General features: G+C 36.2%; 1 protein-coding gene across 6 annotated transcripts in view; it reads left to right on the top strand.

The window, feature by feature from the left end:
* PHTF1 (putative homeodomain transcription factor 1) overlaps positions 1–19,661 on the top strand; it is a 61,424-nt gene that overhangs the window by 28,349 nt on the left and 13,414 nt on the right. For all 6 annotated transcript variants that reach the window (XM_049710208.1, XM_033435743.2, XM_033435764.2 and 3 more), the window contains 9 exons: positions 1,138–1,272; positions 2,474–2,633; positions 3,516–3,689; positions 3,777–3,866; positions 6,066–6,287; positions 9,154–9,282; positions 9,668–9,940; positions 10,720–10,851; positions 11,367–11,453. In XM_049710208.1, coding sequence (XP_049566165.1) covers positions 1,138–1,272; positions 2,474–2,633; positions 3,516–3,689; positions 3,777–3,866; positions 6,066–6,287; positions 9,154–9,282; positions 9,668–9,940; positions 10,720–10,851; positions 11,367–11,453 — 1,402 coding nt within the window. The remainder of the gene's footprint in view (positions 1–1,137; positions 1,273–2,473; positions 2,634–3,515; positions 3,690–3,776; positions 3,867–6,065; positions 6,288–9,153; positions 9,283–9,667; positions 9,941–10,719; positions 10,852–11,366; positions 11,454–19,661) is intronic.

The following is a 19,661-nucleotide window of genomic DNA, read 5'->3' on the forward strand; positions in this document are numbered from 1 at the left end:
GAGTGAATTAATACAAAATCTTCCTCTTTTGCATATATTTTTCATTATTTTTTTGGCTTAAAAAAACCCCCAAATGCTTTACTTTTACTTTTCTCCCTGATGCTTAGAAACCTTGTCATGAACTTTTAATCCAAGGGGGATGGGGGTTTGTCATTCAGTACCGTTGTTTAAAAGGAAAATTCCTATACTGTATTATTCCTTATCAAAATTTACCTTAAATAATGATTTTAATGAAAAACATTCTGCTTCATAATTGTCTCAAAATTTGGTGAAAATTCACTATAAACAAGGATCTTAGTACATTAGGTTAGTGCTACTAAAATTTTTACCTTTTTTCAATAATATGTAAAAAGAATGGATTTCTAAGTGTTCTAAACTTTTAATAAAGATTTAACTTTTCTACACATTGAATTCATGTCTAGTCTTTATTGATCATGTGCCGTTTGTGGGGTTTAGAACTGTTAAAGGTTTCTTAGATATACATGGTATTATCTTACAAAAGTCATCTTTCTCAGAGTATCTGTAGATTTTTGTTCCCCCAAGGAGTTACTATATAAGGTTTTTTCATTTGGTGCAAAGAATTTCAATATATTTATACTTATTTTTGAATGTTATTTTCAAAACTTTTTTTTTCCAGGAAAGAATATTCCTTGAAAATTCAGTTTAATTGATTTAATGTTTTCTAAGGAAATCAAATATTGTGCTGTGTCTCATTGGTATTTACAGGATATATCTTTTCACTGCATAGAATATCAAAAAATTGATCACTTGCTATTATTTTGTGTTCCCATGATTAAATGTGCCAAATGGGTAGATTTCTGGCATCCATATTTAAAGAAATTGTTCATTCTTTCTGTGGTTCCTGAAAAGACTGTTGGTCATACATATGAAAATTTTCCTTCTAGTTATGTTTTTGAATGGCATTTCTATTTATTTAATGAATGAACAAAATGGTAACTTAGCACTTTGTTCTGGAACCTGTTTTTGCCCTTAAGTCAGAAATGTTCCTGTATAATTTATCCTCATTATATGAAGTTCATTATACTTAATTTCAGGTAGTAGTCAGTAGGGATATTCTGAGTAGAGACAGAAAAAGGTCCTGAATAATCTAAAGTTGTTGAAATATTTTTTTTGTAGAAAATTACGAAAAACTGTAAATGGTGATGGGAGCCGAGAAAATGGAAATAACTCCTCTGATAAAGCCAGAGGAACAGAAACTTTGGAATCTGCACCCTTTAATGGTGGTTTTTGGGGGACTCTCTTTGGCAACAGGTGGGAAGTCTTACATTGGAATTTTTACTTGATTTTGTCTTCACATTAGTGTTTACATAGTATATAATCTGATTAGGTTTTAGGAATACACAGTGTAAGCATATTATCATTGTGGTGAGATTTTTAAAGGTTCTGGAATGATTTGCTTATTTGCAATGGCGCCACTGTCTGTCATGTTACCCATTAGTCCAGTAAACTACCATAAAAGTGTCATTCTGTTTGATCTTTAATGGTTTTTTAGACCACAAGATTATGGAAATATAAGTACTCTTGAAGGGTAAATATTTTAAGTCATATTGGCCAACATCTTGAGAGAATGAAGAATTTCTAAAAGATGAGGTATTTTTCAGTATGAGAGCTGATTCCTCTTTAGATGTGGGGTGCAGGACAGGAGGCTGGTGTCGATGGGCTGTAGGACAGAAAGGGAAATGAGTCCAAGACACATTCAACCTCCTTCATGATTTTGTCGGTTGTAGCAGCGCTTGTATGACTCGAAGAAATCCTTATTTTATCGTATGTTAATGTTTGTGACTCAAAAGTAAAGTGCTTTTGCAGCTTTGTTTTTGAAGATGAAGTATGTTCACAAATTTTTCTAAAGATAAGTTGACACTCTTTAGTTGAGTTCTTTGTGCGTTTGAGTTCTTTGTGCTGAACATTGTGCTGGGCACTGGGCATTCCTCTTAGTGATTTTACCGTCTAATTAGGAAGGTAAGAGTAGCAGGTATGATACAGTCACAAAAATGTAAAAATATCATAAATGATATCATGCTGACTAAAGGCCATGCAGTTCAGCAGAAGGAGTGAGTATTCTGGGGTGAAGTAGTCAGCAGGAGTCAGGGAGGAGCTGAGAGTTGCTGGGCTTTGAAGCACAGGAGAGGGGAAGACATTCTATGAAGTGGCACAAACAGGCAATGTGAGGGCGGGGTTGGCATTGCGTTTGAGAGGGAAGACTGTGGACCCACTTCCTTGCAAAATCGAAAAGAACAGGCTTCCTCTCAACTAATTGACCCAAGTTTTTGGAGACTAGAGAGAGAACTGGCTTCCTACGCCCTTAGGCAAGCTAGAAGCCTGAAACGTACAATTCCTGAATCTTCTTGATTTCCAGAATAATATATTGTACTCCTCAGAAGAAAGTGACTTCATGAAAGATATTACTTTCAAAAAACTAACTAGTAATCTTTTTTTCCTTTTTTAAAAATAGGATGAAAAGAGTAAAATTAATATGTAGCAAAGGGACAGAGACTGACAATGACTCAGGTTGTCTGCATCCTATCATCAAGAAGAGACAGTGTCGACCAGAGATTAGAATGTGGCAAACAAGAGAGAAAGCAAAATTTTCAGACGGAGAAAAGGGATGCAGGGTAAGATTTAGATGAGAGTAAGTATTACAAGGTCTTTTCTTTCCTGTGTAAAATTTTTCTATTCTTAGACTCTGCTAGAAACACAAAATAGGTACTAATAGATTTGTGTCATTTGAAATGTAAAACTACAGTATGTGAAAAGGAGAACATCATGAAGAATAACATGAAGACTGTACCTTATTCTTCTAATTTCTAGGACCAGAACCTGTTATTGCATCTGCCCCTGGTCCAGCCTTAGTAGGAGACTGGTAGATTCAATAAACAGATTAGTGTAGACGCTGCTGTGTCGTCTTCCAGAGAGGTGGTGATAGTGTGTTAAGGTTTGGGAAACTATTTTCCAGGTTTAGGTATAGATGTTTACGTCTGCTTTACGTCTAAAACTAACAACACTCTTACTTTATAGTCTTGAAATATTTTCTTACTTGTTAGACTGGCATTTACGAATTACAAAAAGCTAATATTTTTGAGCCATTACTGCAACCAAGCCCTATTCTAAGTGCTTTACAAGTAGTAACTCACTTAATTGTTTCAACAACTCTGTGAGATAGGTGCTTTTATTATCATCGCTTTTCAGATGAGGAAATTGAGGCCCAGAGAGATTTAATTACCTACCTACAGTTACATAGCTAATAAGTAGAAGAGCTGTGATTCAGACTTGAGTTTGACTCAAGCCTGTGCTTCTAACCTCTACATAATACTGCCTCATCATTTAAGCTATTTAGTTTCAAGAAAGTTTAATGTTTTTCTTTATTGAGACCAACTAATAGGTAGGTTTGTTCAGTTTTGGTTTAGTTTACTTTTACTGCTTCTTAGTTTTTATACATAGGCTAACTGGAGTATTTTGGGCTGTCCCCTGTGAGGAAACTGCTCTTCTCTTTGTAGGAGCCGTTTGGGCGTTTGGGCAATGGGATCTCAGATGATCTGTCAAGTGAGGATGATGGTGAAGCCCGGACACAGATGATGACACTGCGGAGGAGCGTGGAAGGGGCCTCAAGTGACAACGGCTGTGAAGTTAAGAATAGGAAATCAGTACTTTCAAGGCACCTAAACACTCAGGTAATTTTTATTTTAGCTTATAAAAGTATAGGCATTAACTCCCAAGTCACAAGGTATTTAACACGTTTTCCTGTCGTCTGTTGGCAGGTAAAGAAGACCACTTCCAAGTGGTGTCCCGTTGTGCGGGATTCAGATAGTCTGGCTGAATCAGAGTTTGAATCGGCAGCCTTCAGTCAGGTAAGGTATCCCTTTTCAAGGCGTATTCTTGAGTGTAATAACTGTATCCATTCCTTTGTTTATTGGTTGTCCTAAAGTTGTGTGTATATTTGCCTGCCCCTCCCCTGCCCCCAACTATGTGTCTACCTATCTAGAAGCTTTTATATGACTGCTCACCCCCAGAAAGAGAACGAGCTCTTTGTCTTTGATCTAATCTTAAAAGTATCATAGATGATGCCCAGAGAGAGACTCCTCAATCCCTAGATGATGAGAAGGCTACTTAATATTCACTTGGAACATGCAGTTTATTCTTAAGCATTGTTCCTTTGTAAGTGGCATTGATGCTGATGGGGACAGATATTTGAGAAAGGACCCCTGAGAGATGGGAGCAGTAAATCTCATCATGAAAGCTAATGGGAATATTGTACCTTTGGGACATTATAATTCAGAGGTGAGGAGAGTAGATGGTGGTGGCTTTTGTTTTGATTGACAAGGCAGCTGGGGTTGTGGAAAAACTTTCATATCTATGTTTGTACCGCAGGAGAGCTGCAATGTCCATCCTTTTCTCAGCCTGATTACCCTTTTCCCTGTTTGGCTGGGCCCCGTACGTGACTAGGTCTGCAGTCAAGCTCACAACATTTAGAGTAGAGGACACTTGGGTGTGTCAGTAGGCCCAGCCACACCTGCACCCAGAGTGGGCCCTTGGATGTGCTTGCAGAGTCACCCCATCCCAGGGCACCTCACTTGAACAACCCCATGACTTGGCAATAAATTCTCAGAGGGAGTCCTCTTTGATAGTCTGTTAGAGAGTCATCAGAGTTTCACATTTAACCATGAAAATGTATTATTGTTATGTGAAGCCTTGCCAACATAGTGATCAGTGTGTGAAAGCTTGCCAGCCATCACCATAGGTAACTTGTTTTCATTTTATTTCAAATATATAGTTGTTTTGTTTTTGAAATACAGGTAAATATTTTATTATAAAATACCTTTTAGGGCTTCCCTGGTGGCGCAGTGGTTGAGAGTCCGCCTGCTGATGCAGGGGACACGGGTTCGTGCCCCGGTCCGGGAAGGTCTCACGTGCCGCGGAGCAGCTGGGCCCGTGAGCCATGGCCGCTGAGGCTGCGCGTCCGGAGCCTGTGCTCTGCAATGGGAGAGGCCACAACAGTGAGAGGCCTGCGTACCGCAAAAAAAAAAAAAAAAAAAAAAAACCTTTTAATGCAACAATATGGATGAATTTCAGAAATATAATGTTGTAAAAGTAGTCAAACATAAAAAATAGCTATTTTCAGATTTCACCTCTAACAAAGTACAAAATTGAAGTTAATCTATGCTCTTAGTAGTCATAATGGTTGTTTTCCTTGAAAGGGAATAGCACAGAAACAGGGGCAGGAGAGCTAGTAATGCTTTGCTCATTGGTTTTGGTGCTGATTACACAGACATGTTTCAGTTGTGAAAAATTTATCAACCTATAAACTTATGCACACATATTTAAGAACACTGTATTTCAAAAACTGTTAAAATAAAAACATATTCATCTAAAACACAGAAATCACAATGAAAAAAACTAAAAAAAAAAAAAAATTAATTTCATGACCCAAAAACTGTCACTTCATTTTTTAAAAAATGTTAAGGCTTTACAGATTTTGTAGTTATAAAATTAATGTAAGGATGTTATAAAAATTCAAATGAAGAAGTATATTTAGTAAAAAGCAACCGTTTCCACTTCCTGCCTCCCTTCCCAGTATAATGAATCCCTCACTGTTCCCCACATCCCCAGACTGAATCCATGCTGTCCAGAGGGTGGTTATAGTTCCACATATTTATTTTCCTTTGCGTAAGAGAGCATACTATATATTTAAACATATAACATATCATTTAAAAAACATAAATAGGAAAATTTGTTCTGAGTTTTTTTTTTTTATCTCGTAGGGCTTGCCTTATCAGTACATAAGACAATACTTCATTCTGTTGAACATCTGCAGAATATTCCAGTTTATGAAGGAATTTATTAAAATGTGTAAAATTATGACTACTTAATTTGTTTCCAGTTTTTCATTATTAAAAGCAATTCAGAAAAATCCTTGTAGATAGATGGGTTTATCCACTCAGGTTGCCATAACAGAATACCACAGGCTGGGTAGCTTAAACAACAGAAATTTTATATAGTTGTTTTTAAAAAGGAATATAAAAAAAATTTGTTTTTGTTTTCCCTTAAAGGGCTGTAGATCTGGCATGAGTGGTGGCTCTCGAAGCCTCAACATGTTGAGAAGAGACTCGGAGAGCACCCGTCATGACTCGGAGACAGAGGATATGTTATGGGATGACCTGCTGCATGGCCCTGAGTGCCGGTCGTCTGTCACCAGCGACAGTGAGGGGGCCCACGTGAACTCCCTTCACTCAGGGACCAAACGTGACCCCAAAGAAGATGTTTTTCAGCAGGTCTGTAAAGGTGATGATAATAATAGCTGATGTTTACTGTGTACTTACCATGTGCCAGGCACTGTATTATCTCATTTAACTCTACAATAACCCTGTAAGGTGGACACTATTATTATCCCTGATTTAGAGATGAGGAAATTGAGCATAGTTTGTAAGTGAAGATATTGGAATTAGAACTAAGGGGGAAGCACTCTTGAATTCCCCTAACCTAAATGTTTCTTCCTAGGACTTTTTCTCATTATTTTCCTTAGAATGATCCTTAATGTTCATTTTATATGAGCAGGGTACATTGTTTGGCGCAGTAACCTGATATTATATTTTCATAGACATAACAGTATTATATATGAATTACTAGGAGATGGCATTGCTTGCTTCTCTAATAACATATAAAGCAAGTGATGCTTTTAATTTTAGTTTTTCTGTTAATATCATAAAATCAGATAGCCTGGAAATGGGGATTCTTTAGAAGGTTATTTCAACCTTACAATCAATATAGGAATTCATTCTACATCTGCAGAAATTTTTTTACTAGAAATTTTTTTGACTCTGCTTTAGAAATTTTTTACTAATAATTCTTTTATGTAGTAACAATAGTTCCTACTTCTTAGAAATATTGTGATATATCTAATGAGATAATACGAAGTGCTTAGCACAATGCTTGGCAAAGTGTAGGCACCCAATACATGTTAGCATGGTTATTGCTATCCACATGAGACAATCAGTTAGTCTCTGCTTAAATACTTGTGGAGCTGGAGTGATTGTTATTTCATGAGCTTTTTCCACTGCTGGATAGATTAAATGATTAAGAAACGGTTCTCATATCAGCCTTTCATATGTTTAATGCCAACGATCATGATTCTTCTTAGTTTTATTTTTTTTAGGCTAAATATTTCCACAATGACTTAATAAATAGTGGGTGATGGATATTCATTTGTTTAATTATTGAATTTTCTTGATTCTAAGATACCATTGATTTAGGTTACACATTTTAATGAAAAAAATTCTGCTTCATTAAATGTATACAGTTTTCAAAAACTAACTAGAAACAACATACATTTTATTAGTAAAGTTTTAAGCTTTTTCCTCCAATTTTGCTATCAAAGTTTGTATCTAAATATTCTTTGCATTCAGTCTGAAGACTCATCTAAATTACCTTAGCCCTTGGTAATTATGAATAGCATCATGATGATTTTCACCTCCTTTGCACTTTTGGGATTTATAGGATAATTTTAAGGCATATGTAAGAATAACTAGGTAAGATGAAACTCACTATGTTAAACGGAATTCATCATTTCCCAGTTCTCCCACCTAACCTATTCTTTTATTCCCCATATTTCTAAATGTCACCACTAACCACCCAAGTTAGAAACCTTGGTGCTATTCTTGACCCCGCCCCCCATGTTTCCAATCAGTCATCACATTGTCTTGATTCTGCTGTATAATACATACATCTGCCCACCTGTGTCCACACTGCTTGGTGCAGACCGCCATCAGCCCTCGTCTGGACCCTTACAACAGCTTCTCTAGGCTTGCTCTGCTTCATTTCATTTTCCACACTGCAGCCAGAATGATCCTTCTAAAATGCAAATCTGATGCCATTCCCCTTACAATCCTTTAATTGCTTTTTTTTTTTTCCATTCTGGATTATTTCTTTCTGTTCCTTTATTTGCTCTGATAACAGTCTTGCATGGTATAGTTTAACTCAACTAAACTTCTTTCAGTTTCCTCATGTACTTCTGGATCTTTACACAAACTGGTTTATTTGCCTGGAACACACTTTTCTCCAATACCTATTCCTTCGTCTCACTCTTTTTTACTTTTCGGGTCTTGGCTTGAGTGATACTCCCTTAGGAAGCCTTTTCTATATGCTCCTAAAGCATTCTTTCCTTCCCTTATCATGCTGCACAGTAACTTTATTTAATCATGTCTCCATAAGTCTGTATGCTCTGTGATGTCAAGGACTACATCTGTCTTGTTCTTTATTATATCCATAGTACATGTTACATAGTAGCTGCTTAATATTGTTTTGGCTAAATCAATTAATAAATCCATAAATGTGCATTAGCATTATGCTAAGCATTATTGTAGAAGGAGAAGAAATACACCAGATGGTTGTTTTTTAGTAACTTATATATTTGTTTGGGAACAAGATGATTTTATGGGAAATAGAGGACACAATAAAAGCAGCATATAATTAGATGCAAATTTATCTGATATAGACTGTAAGGGTTTTTAATTTCAGAGAAAGGTAACGTGAGTGAGGCTTGTGGCCATCAGAGAGGACATGTTGGTGAAATGGGACTTGAGTTGGTACTCGAAGAATAAGACATGATATGGCAGAGGAAAATACAGGGCTGTTTCTATCTCGACCTTTTCCTCCTGAGCTTACTATGCTTTTCTGTGTCCTGATTAGACCAGAGAAAGGTTTACCTTCTCAGTCATTCCTGTGATGTTAAGGCCTGTTAGCACCTCTCCCGTGTAACTTCCTACTGTCCCTGGTCTAGTCATGATGCTGTAGAAATGCTTTCCTTCTTGATATCCCATTAATACACCAAGCTTATCCTCACTTCCATACATTTAGTAGGGAAGCAGCCTTGGAGATCATGTAATCCTACCTCCCATCATTATAGGAGACACTTAGCCTCTCTCCAGGTAAGAAATTGTTTTTGTGAAAAAAAAAAAAAACCCAAAAACCAGAAACCAGCATCATGGAGGTGGTAACTGGAGTGATGAGCTTTGTGAGGGGGAGAATAGGATGACAAGGCTGAACCCTGGCAAATGTGGCCCAGGAGCTAGACAAAGGGAAAAAAATACAACAGAGGAAATAAAGAAGGCGTGGATGGAAATATTTATTTTTTCTTCTCAGAACCATTTATTCTGGCTTCAGAACTCAAGTCCTGCCTCTGATCGAGTTAGTGCAATAATCTGGGAAGGGAATGAGTGCAAAAAGATGGATATGTCTGTGTTGGAAATAAGTGGTATCATCATGAGCAGGGTAAGGTTTAATACGTTTTTGGATTTTTAGAAAAATCTATTTAATGATCAGCAGCTATTTCATAGAATGTATTTAATGATCAAAACGTTGACTCTGCTTTTGAAACACAAGTATGTGTATCTTAAATTTTGTAGTCAGTCTTCACTAGGTAGTATATTTTTTATTTGTTACAGAGGTCTCTGTGAGCATGATCAGGTAGACTCTACAAATATTCCTTATCTCATTCAAGCCTAAAAGTCATAAATCTGTACATCATTTTTATTTGTATTTCTTTTAGATTTAAAGCAGATTTAGTTTTTAATAATCTAAATAGTATTTGATAAATACTGCTTCACAACTCCATTTAGCTGTGCAGTAATGATGGATATTTTAAATTAATTTCCAGGTTAATGCGTATCAGCAAGGAGTAGGTTATCAGATGCTGGGAAATGTCGTCACCATCGGATTAGCATTTTTCCCTTTTTTACATCGACTGTTCCGAGAGAAGAGCCTTGACCAGCTAAAGTCCATCTCAGCTGAGGAGATCTTGACTCTCTTTTGTGGGGCACCACCTGTTGCACCTATTATTATCTTGTCTATAATTAATTTTTTTGAACGACTGTGTCTTACTTGGATGTTTTTTTTCATGATGTGTGTGGCGGAGAGAACATACAAACAGGTCGGTAGACAATTAAGTAAAATTTCTTACCTCTGCTTTTGTATATGGTATTCTGTTGAGTTGCTTTTGTTCCCCTGATTTGTTCTCTCTCCAGAAGTTAACATGGGCAATGGAGGCTTGATAAGTGAACTTTTGGTATTTGTGGGTTTAACACTTGTGGTACTGATTATTCACAAATGACATGCTGTAATCTGAAATTTTGCTGAGCCTACTTGCAGGAGTAAGTGGCTGAGCCAGTGAGTGAGCCTAGCTGATAGCTTAGCACCTGCACCTCAATGTGCCCTTGATGTTTTGTATATGTAGCATATGTAGTAATTATCAAAGTGAAAATGTTTCTGTGAAAAATGGCCAAGTGAGAAATAAACTTACTGAAATTTGATAAGAGTTTGGGATTGAGGGCTTAATGTATTGATGATATGTGCAAAAAATGTGGTTTTGAATGGAAATGTAATTTGGGAGTAAGCTAGAATTTTGTATAAACATTTGAGTTTGTGAAGGTGGGGATTCACAAAGGTCTCCAAGGTATATTCCTTGAAAATGCCAAGAGTGTAGCATGTTGTGAAGAAGTATATTACTACATAATGTGCTTTGCAAGCGACAGGTTAATGAGCTGTTAACAATGTTTTTTCACTGCCTGTCTTAGTGACCACTGATTAGAACTTGATCCTTTTAATATTTTTTATATGCTGGGAATATTGTTTACAATTATGTAAATATACACACAGTGACACATGTGTACGTTTCACTTTGTGGTTTGTTTTTTTTTTAACCTCCTCTAGAGATTTTTATTTGCAAAACTCTTCAGCCATATTACTTCTGCCAGGAAAGCTAGGAAATATGAAATACCTCATTTCAGACTTAAAAAGGTGGAGAACATTAAGATATGGTTATCACTGCGTTCCTTTCTAAAGGTGAGTTTTAGCTGACTAACCATGGAATATCTGCAATGATATGCAGAAAACATGCTCACTGAAATTTCTGGTGGCAGATACTCAGTAGGCAGGGTAGTTCTATGTACTGGACAGATAATCAGTGGCTGACAGACTTGCTGGACACCAGGTTGGGAGTGATCTATCTGCAGAGCTGGTAGAGCTAAGTAAATAAGACCTTAGAAAGGGAAAAGAAAATTTAAATTCCTAGGGCAGAGTGATAAATTGAATGTCTCATCTTTTTCTGACTTTTGGGGGGAATATTCCAGCTGAAAATATGTTCATGAATTAATCACACCCTTAATTTGAATGGCATGGATCTCAGAGCTTAATTAAAGTCAAATATGTCCAAAATATATTAAAATCCTGTGTCAGAAACGTCTTATAAATGTTCATTTTCACGCCAATATAGTAAGATTGGGAGTGTGAATGACGTGAGGGCTGTTGCCGTCTCCGGCGGTGACCTAAAACGCTAACCTACGCATCTCACTCCACAGAGACGGGGCCCGCAGCGATCAGTGGATGTGGTTGTGTCTTCTGTCTTCCTACTGACACTTTCCATTGCTTTCATTTGTTGTGCCCAGGTAAGAGTTTCAGATCTATTTCAGTGGAAAATGGAAAATAGAGCTCACTTTCTGTTTTAAATCAGTTCACCGTGTTTAAGTGTGTGTGTGTGTGTGTGTGTGTGTGTGTGTGTATGTGTATGTATGTATAGACAACGGACATTTGTATCTCATAGCTCTGGGAACTGGGGAGTCCAAGGTCGAGGTGCCAGCATGGTTATGTTGAAGTATATATATTTTTAATGTGTCCACATTTCTTTTGCTAGTTTGAATACTTGTTAATTTTTCTAACTTTTTTTTTAATTTTTAAAGAAGTTTATTTTATTTTATTTATTTATTTTTGGCTGTGTTGGGTCTTTGTTACTGCGTGCGGGCTTTCTCTATTTGTGGCAAGTGGGAGCTACTCTTGGTTGTGGTGCGTGGCCTTCTTATTGCAGTGGCTTCTCTTGTTGCAGAGCATGGGCTCTAGGAGTGCGGGCTTCAGTAGTTGCAGCACGTGGGCTCAGTAGTTGTGGCTTGCAGGCTCTAGAGCGCAGGCTCAGTAGTTGTGGCACACAGGCTTAGTTGCTCCGTGGCATGTGGGATCTTCCTGGACCAAGGATCAGACCCATGTCCCCTGCATCGGCAGGTGGATTCTTAACCAATGCACCACCAGGGAAGTCCTCTTCTAACTTTTGAAGTGAGAATAAAGATAATTTTTAGTCCTTTAAGACTCTAAGATCATGGTAATTTAATTTTAATTGGCAATTTTTGATTGTTAATAAAGCTATATACCATTATGGATACAAAATGGTGATTTTCCAACTCCATCGTTTCTTCTAATTTTATTAGTTGTCACTCTAAAGTAGACTTTTTCTTTTTTCCCATTTATTCATTCATTCATTTACTACGCTATGGACTCCTGTGTTCTTATTTTTATCCAGTGGATTGTAAACTATTACTATGTTTTGATTCCTAAATTGTCCCAGATTTGGCCAGTGGGAGACCCTTAAAGCCCCTTCCTGTGTTCTTTTGACAGGTCCCTGTATCTTTATTTATTTATTTATTTTGGTACTTCTGTGTTTTCTTTATTACAAGAAGTTACAGCCTTATCCTGTACTTTTCCATTGATGGAATTTTAACTTAATTCTGCTATGGTCAGAAAACATGCTCTGAATGTTTTCAGTCCTTTGAAATATGTAGAATTGCTTTATTATCCAGTATATGGTCAGTTTTATTAAATCTTCCATCAGCACTTTGAAAGAATTTGTATCCCACTGTTTTGGAGAGCAGCGTTCTCTCTATATAAATTAGCCCAAGTTTATTAGTTGTATTGCTGAAACTTCCTGTGTCCCTACTCATCTTTTTGGTTTGCTAATTCTGTCAGCCACTGAGAGAGGTGTGGTCAAGCCTGCTCCGATGGTGGATTTATCTTTTTCTCCTTTTATTTCTGTCAATTTTTGCTTTATATGTTTTTAAGCAGTGTAACTGGGTGCATACAGGTTTAGAATTGTTATCCATCTCCTTGGTGGATAGACTTTTATGTCCTTTATAGTTATTTTTTTTCTCAATCCAGGATCAGTTATTACATTTAGCTGTTATGTCTCTTTAATCTTCTTTAATCCTAAACAGTGTCAGGCTTTCTTTACCTTTCATGACCTTATAAAATGTCTCTATTTCTAATGTTTCTTAACTTAAAGTCTACTCTATTTGATATTAATTTAACTACACCATCTGTGTTTTGATTAGTTTTTGTATGCAATATCTTTGTCTACCCTTTTTCATTTATTTTGTCTTTGTATAGTTCTATCTCTTATAATCAGCATATCCTTTTTTGGTTGCTTGTTTCTTTTTCTTTTTTTTTTTTTTGCTGTTAAACTATCAAAGTGCTTTAATATCTTTAGTGATGCCTTTTTTTCAATGCTGAAAGGTTATTTTATTAATTTATTTTGGTAACAGGTCTGTATTTATTACAAAATATATTTTCTTTTTGAGCTTTTCCCCTTTCTCTCTCTCTCTTTTTTATTGAAGTATAGTTGATTAACAATGTTGTTAGTTTCAGGTATACAGCAAAGTGATTGAGTTATTACACATATACACATTCATATATTACACATATATGAATATTATTTTCAGATTCTTTTCCCTTATAGGTTACTATAAAATATTGAGTATAGCTCCCTGTGATATATATACCGTATCTTCTTTATCCATTCATCTGTCGATGGACATTTAGGTTGCTTCCATGTCTTGATTGTTGTAAATAGTGCTGCAATGAACATTGGGGTGCGTGTATCTTTCTGAATTATAGTTTTGTCTGGATATATGCCCAGGAGTGGGATTGCAGGATCATATGGTAACTATTTTTAGTTTTTTAAAGAACCTCCATACTGTTCTCCATAGTGGCTGTATCAATTTATATTCCCACCAACAGTGCAAGAGGGTTCCCTTTTCTCCACACCCTCTCCAGCATTTATTATTTGTAGACTTTTTCATCATGGTCATTCTGACTGGAGTGAGGTGATACCTCATTGTAGATTTAATTTACATTTCTCTAATAATTAGTGATGTTGACCATCTTTTCATGGGCCTTTTGGCCATCTGTATGTCTTTTTTGGAGAAATGTCTACTTAGATCTTCTGCCCACTTTTTTATTGGGCTGTTTGGTTTATTGTTATTCAGTTGTTCGTATATTTTGGAAATTAATCCCTTTTCAGTCTCATCATTTACAAATATTTTCTCCCATTATGTAGGTTGTCTTTTTGTTTTGTTTAAGGTTTCCTTTGCTGTGCAAAAGCTTTTAAGTTTAATTAGGTCCCATTTGTTTATTTTTGTTTTTATTTCCATTTCTCTAGGAGGTGGGTCAAAAAAGATCTTGCTGTGATTTATGTCAAAGAGTGTTCTGCCCATGTTTTCCTGTAGAAGTTTTATAGTATCCAGTCTCATGTTTAGGTCTTTAATCCATTTTGAATTTATTTTTGTATATGATGTTAGAGAAGTGTTCTAATTTCATTCTTTTACATGTAGCTGTCCAGTTTTCCCAGCACCACTTATTGAAGAGGCTGTCTCTTCTCCATTGTATATTCTTGCCTCCTTTGTCATAGATTAGGTGACCATAGGTGCATGGGTTTATCTCTTGGCTTTCTATCCTGTTCCACTGATCTATATTTCTGTTTCTGTGCCAGTACCATACTGTTTTGATGAATGTAGCTTTGTAGTATAATCTGAAGTCAGGGAGCCTGATTCCTCCAGCTTCGTTTTTCTTTCTCAAAATTGCTTTGGCTATTCGGGGTCTTTTGTGTTTCCATACAAATTAAAAATTTTTTTGTTCTAGTTCTGTGAAAAATGCCATTGGTAATTTGATGGGGATTGTACTGATTCTGTAGATTGCCTTGAGTAGTATGATTATATTAACAATATTAATTTTTCTAGCCTAAGAAACCAGTATATATATATATATATATATATATATATATATATATATATCTATCTTTCCATCTGTGTCTTCTTCAGTTTCTTTCATCAGTGTCTTATAGTTTTTGGAGTACATGTATTTAGCCCCCTTAGGTAGGTTTATTCCTAGGTATTTTATTCTTTTTGATGCAGTGGTAAATGGGATTGTTTACTTAATTTCTCTTTCTGATCTTTTGTTGTTAGTGTGTAGAAATGCAACAGATTTCTGTGTATTAATTTTGTATTCTGCAACTTTACCGAATTCATTGATGAGCTCTAGTAGTTTTCTGGTAGTGTCTTCAGGATTTTCTATGTATAGTATCATGTCATCTGCAAACAGTGACACTTTTACTTCTTCCTGTCCAATTTAGATTCCTTTTATATCTTTTTCTTCTCTGAATGCTGTGACTAGGACTTCCTAGACTATATTGAATATAAGAGGTGAGATTGAGCACCCTTGTCTTGTTCCTGATTTTAGAGGAAATGTCTTCAGCTTTTCACTGTTGAGTAAGATGTTAGCTGTGGGTTTGTCATATATGGCCTTTATTATGTTGAGGTATGTTCCCTCTATGCCTACTTTCTACAGAGTTTTTAATCACTAGTGCATGTTAAATGTTGTCAAAATCTTTTTAGGCATCTATTGATCATGTGGTTTTTATTCTTCAAATTGTTAATGTGGTGTATCACACTGATTGATTTGTGGATATTGAAAAATCCTTGCATCCCTGGGATAAATCCCACTTGATCATTTAATGTATTGTTGGATTCAGTTTGCTAGTATTTTGTTGAGGATTTTGCGTCCATGTTTATCAATGATATTGGCCTGATTTTCTTTTTTTGTGATACCTTTGTCTATTCTTGGTATCAGGGTGATGATGGCTTCATAGAATGAGTTTGGAAGTGTTCCTTCCTCTGCAATTTTGGGAATAGTTTCAGAAGTGTAGGTATTATCTCCTCTCTAAATGGTTGGTAGAATTTGCCTGTGAAGCTATCTGGTCCTAGACTTTTGTTTTCTGGGAGTTTTAAAATCACAGATTCTATTTCAGTACTTGTGATCAGTCTGTTCATATTTTCTATTTCTTCTGGTTCAGTCTTGGTAGATTGTACCTTTCTAAGAATTTGTCCATTTCTTCTAGGTTGTCCATTTTATTGGTATATAGTTGCTTGGAGGAGTCTCTCATTTCTAATTTATTGATTTGGGCCCTTTTCCTTTTTTTCTTGATGAGTCTGGCTAAAGGTTTATCAATTGTGTTTATCTTTTCTAGGAACCAGCTTTTGTTAATAGTTTTATCGATGTTTTCTATTGTTCTCTTAGTCTCTATTTCATTTATTTCTGCTCTGATCTTAATGATTCCTTTACTTCTACTAACTTTGGATTTTGTTTTTTCTTCTTTCTCTAGTTGCTTTAGGTGTAAGGTTAGGTGGTTTATTTGAGATTTTTCTTGTTTCCTAAGGTAAGCTTGTATTGGTATAAATTTACCTCTTCGAACTGCTTTTGCTGTGTCCCATAGGTTTTGGATCATCATGTTTTCATTTTCATTTGTCTCTAGCTATTTTTTTTTAATTTCCTCTTTGATTTCTTCAGTGTTGTTTAATAGCATATTATTTAGCCTGCATGTGTTCGTGTTTTTTTCTTGCAGTTGATTTCTAATCTCATAGTGTTGTGGTCAGAAAAGATGCTTGATATAATTTCATTTTTCTTAAATTTACCAAGGCTTGCTTCGTGGTCCAGCATGTGAGGTATCCTGAAGAATGTTCCATGTGCACTTGAAAAGAATGTGCATTCTGCTGCTTTCAGTTGGAATACTCTATAAATATCAATTAAGTCCATTTAGTCTAATGTGTCATTTAAGGACTGGATTTTCTTATTGATCTTCTGTCTGGATGATCTGTCTATTGATATAAGTGGGATGTTAAAATCCCCCATTATTATTGTGTTACTGTCAATTCCTTTTTTTATGTCTGTTAACGTTTGCCTAATATATTGAGGTTCTCCTATGTTGGGGACACATGAATTTACAATTGTTACATCTTATTCTTTGATTGATCCCTTGATCATTATGTAGTGTCCTTTCTCTCTTATAACTGTATTTTAAAGTCTATTTTGTCTGATATAAGTATTGCTACTTCAGCTTTCTTTTCATTTCCATTTGCATGGAATACCTTTTTTTTTTAACATTTTTATTGGAGTATAGTTGCTTTACAATGGTGTGTTAGTTTCTGCTGTATAACAAAGTGAATCAGCTATACATATACATACATCCCCATATCCCCTCCCTCTTATGTCTCCCCTGACTCTCCCTATCCCACCCCTCTAGGTGGACACAAAGCACCCAGCTGATCTCCCTGCGCTATGTGGCTGCTTCCCACTAGCTCTCTGTTTTACATTTGGTAGTGTATGTATGTCAATGCCACTCTCTCACTTTGTCCCAGCTTACCCTTCCCCCTCCCCATGTCCTCAAGTCCATTCTCTACGTCTAAGTCTTTATTCCTGTCCTGCCCATAAGTTCCTCAGAACCATTTCTTTTTTGATTCCATATATATGTTAGCATACGGTATTTTCTGAATTTCCGACTTACTTCACTCTGTATGACAGTCTCTAGGTCCATCCACCTCACTACAAATAACCCAATTTCCTTTTTTTATGGCCGAGTAATATTCCATTGTGTATATGTGCCACATCTTCCTTATCCATTCATCTGTCGATGGACCCTTAGGTGCTTCCGTGTCCTGGCTATTGTAAATAGTGCTGCAGTGAACATTGTGGTACATGACTCTTTTTGAATTATGGTTTTCTCAGGGTATATGCCCAGTAGTGGGATTGCTGGGTTGTATGGTAGTTCTATTTTTAGTTTTTTAAGGAACATCCATACTGTTCTCCATAGTGGCTGCATCAATTTACATTCCCAACAACAGTGCAAGAGAGTTCCCTTATCTCCACACCCTCTCCAGTATTTATTGTTTGTAGATTTTCTGATGATGCCCATTCTAACTGGTGTGAGGTGATACCTCATTGTAGTTTTGATTTGCATTTCTCTAATGACTAGTGATGTTGAGCATCCTTTCATGTGTCTGTTGGTAATCTGTATACCTTCTTTGGAGAAATGTCTATTTAGGTCTTCTGCCCATTTTTGCATTGGGTTGTTTGTTTTTCTGATATTGAGCTGCATGAGCTGCTTCTGTATTTTGGAGATTAATCCTTTGTCAGTTACTTCGTTTCAAATATTTTCTCCCATTCTGAGGGTTGTCTTTTGGTCTTGTTTATGGTTTCCTTTGCTGTGCAAAAGCTTTGAAGTTTCATTAGGTCCCATTTGTTTATTTTTGTTTTTATTTCCATTTCTCTAGGAGGTGGGTCAAAAAGGATCTTGCTGTGATTTATGTCATGGAGTGTTCTGCCTGTGTTTTCCTCTAAGAGTTTTATAGTGTCTGGCCTTACACTTAGGTCTTTAATCCATTTTGAGTTTATTTTTGTGTATGGTGTTAGGGAGTGTTCTAATTTCATTCTTTTAAATGTAGCTGTCCAGTTTTCCCAGCACCACTTATTGAAGAGACTGTCTTTTCTCCATTGTATATTCTTGCCTCCTTTACCAAAGGTAAGGTGACCATATGTGCTTAGGTTTATCTCTGAGCTTTCTATCTTGTTCCATTGATCCATATTTCTGTTTTTGTGCCAGTACCATACTGTCTTGATTACTATAGCTTTGTAGTATAGTCTGAAGTCAGGGAGCCTGATTCCTGCAGCTCCGTTTTTCGTTCTCAAGATTGCTTTGACTCTTCAGGGTCTTTTGTGTTTCCATACAAATTGTGAAATTTTTTGTTCTAGTTCTGTGAAAAGTGCCATTGGTACTTTGATAGAGATTGCATTGAATCTGTAGATTGCTTTGGGTAGTATAGTCGTTTTCACAATGTTGATTCTTCCAATCCAGGAACATGGTATATCTCTTCATCTGTTTGTGTCATCTTTAATTTCTTTCATCAGTATCTTATAGTTTTCTGCATACAGGTCTTTTGTCTCCTTAGGTAGGTTTATTCCTAGGTATTTTATTCTTTTTGTTGCAATGGTAACTGGGAGTGTTTCCTTAATTTCTCTTTCAGATTTTTTATCATTACTGTATAGGAATGCAAGAGATTTCTGCGCCTTAATTTTGTATCCTGCTACTTTACCAAATTCATTGATTAGCTCTATTGGTTTTCTGGTAACATCTTTAGTATTCTCTATGTATAATATCGTGTCATCTGCAAACAGTGACAGTTTTGCCTCCTCTTTTCCGATTTGGATTCCTTTTATTTCTTTTTCCTCTCTGATTGCTGTGGCTAAAACTTCCAAAACTATATTGAATAATAGTGGTGAGTGTGGACAACCTTGTCTTATTCCTGATCTTAGTGGAAATGGCTTCAGTTTTTCACCGTTGAGAACAACGTTGGCTGTAGGTTTGTCATATTTGGCCTTTATTATGTTGAGGTAAGTTCCCTCTAGGCCTACTTTCTGGAGGGTTTTTATCATAAATTGGTGTTGAATTTTGTCAAAAGCTTTTTCTGCATTTATTGAGATGATCATATAGTTTTTCTCCTTCAATTTGTTAATACGGTTTATCACATTGATTTCGTATATTGAAGAATCCTTGCATTCCTGGGAATAAACCCCACTTGGTCATGGTGTATGATCCTTTTAATGTGCTGTTGGATTCTGTGTGTAGTATTTTGTTGAGGATTTTTGCAACTGTGTTCATCAGTGATATTGGCCTGTGCTTTTCTTTTTTTGTGGCATCTTTCTCTGGTTTTGGTATCAGGGTGATG

Source organism: Orcinus orca, chromosome 1, assembly GCF_937001465.1.
Source record: "Orcinus orca chromosome 1, mOrcOrc1.1, whole genome shotgun sequence".
Lineage (NCBI taxonomy): Eukaryota > Metazoa > Chordata > Mammalia > Artiodactyla > Delphinidae > Orcinus > Orcinus orca.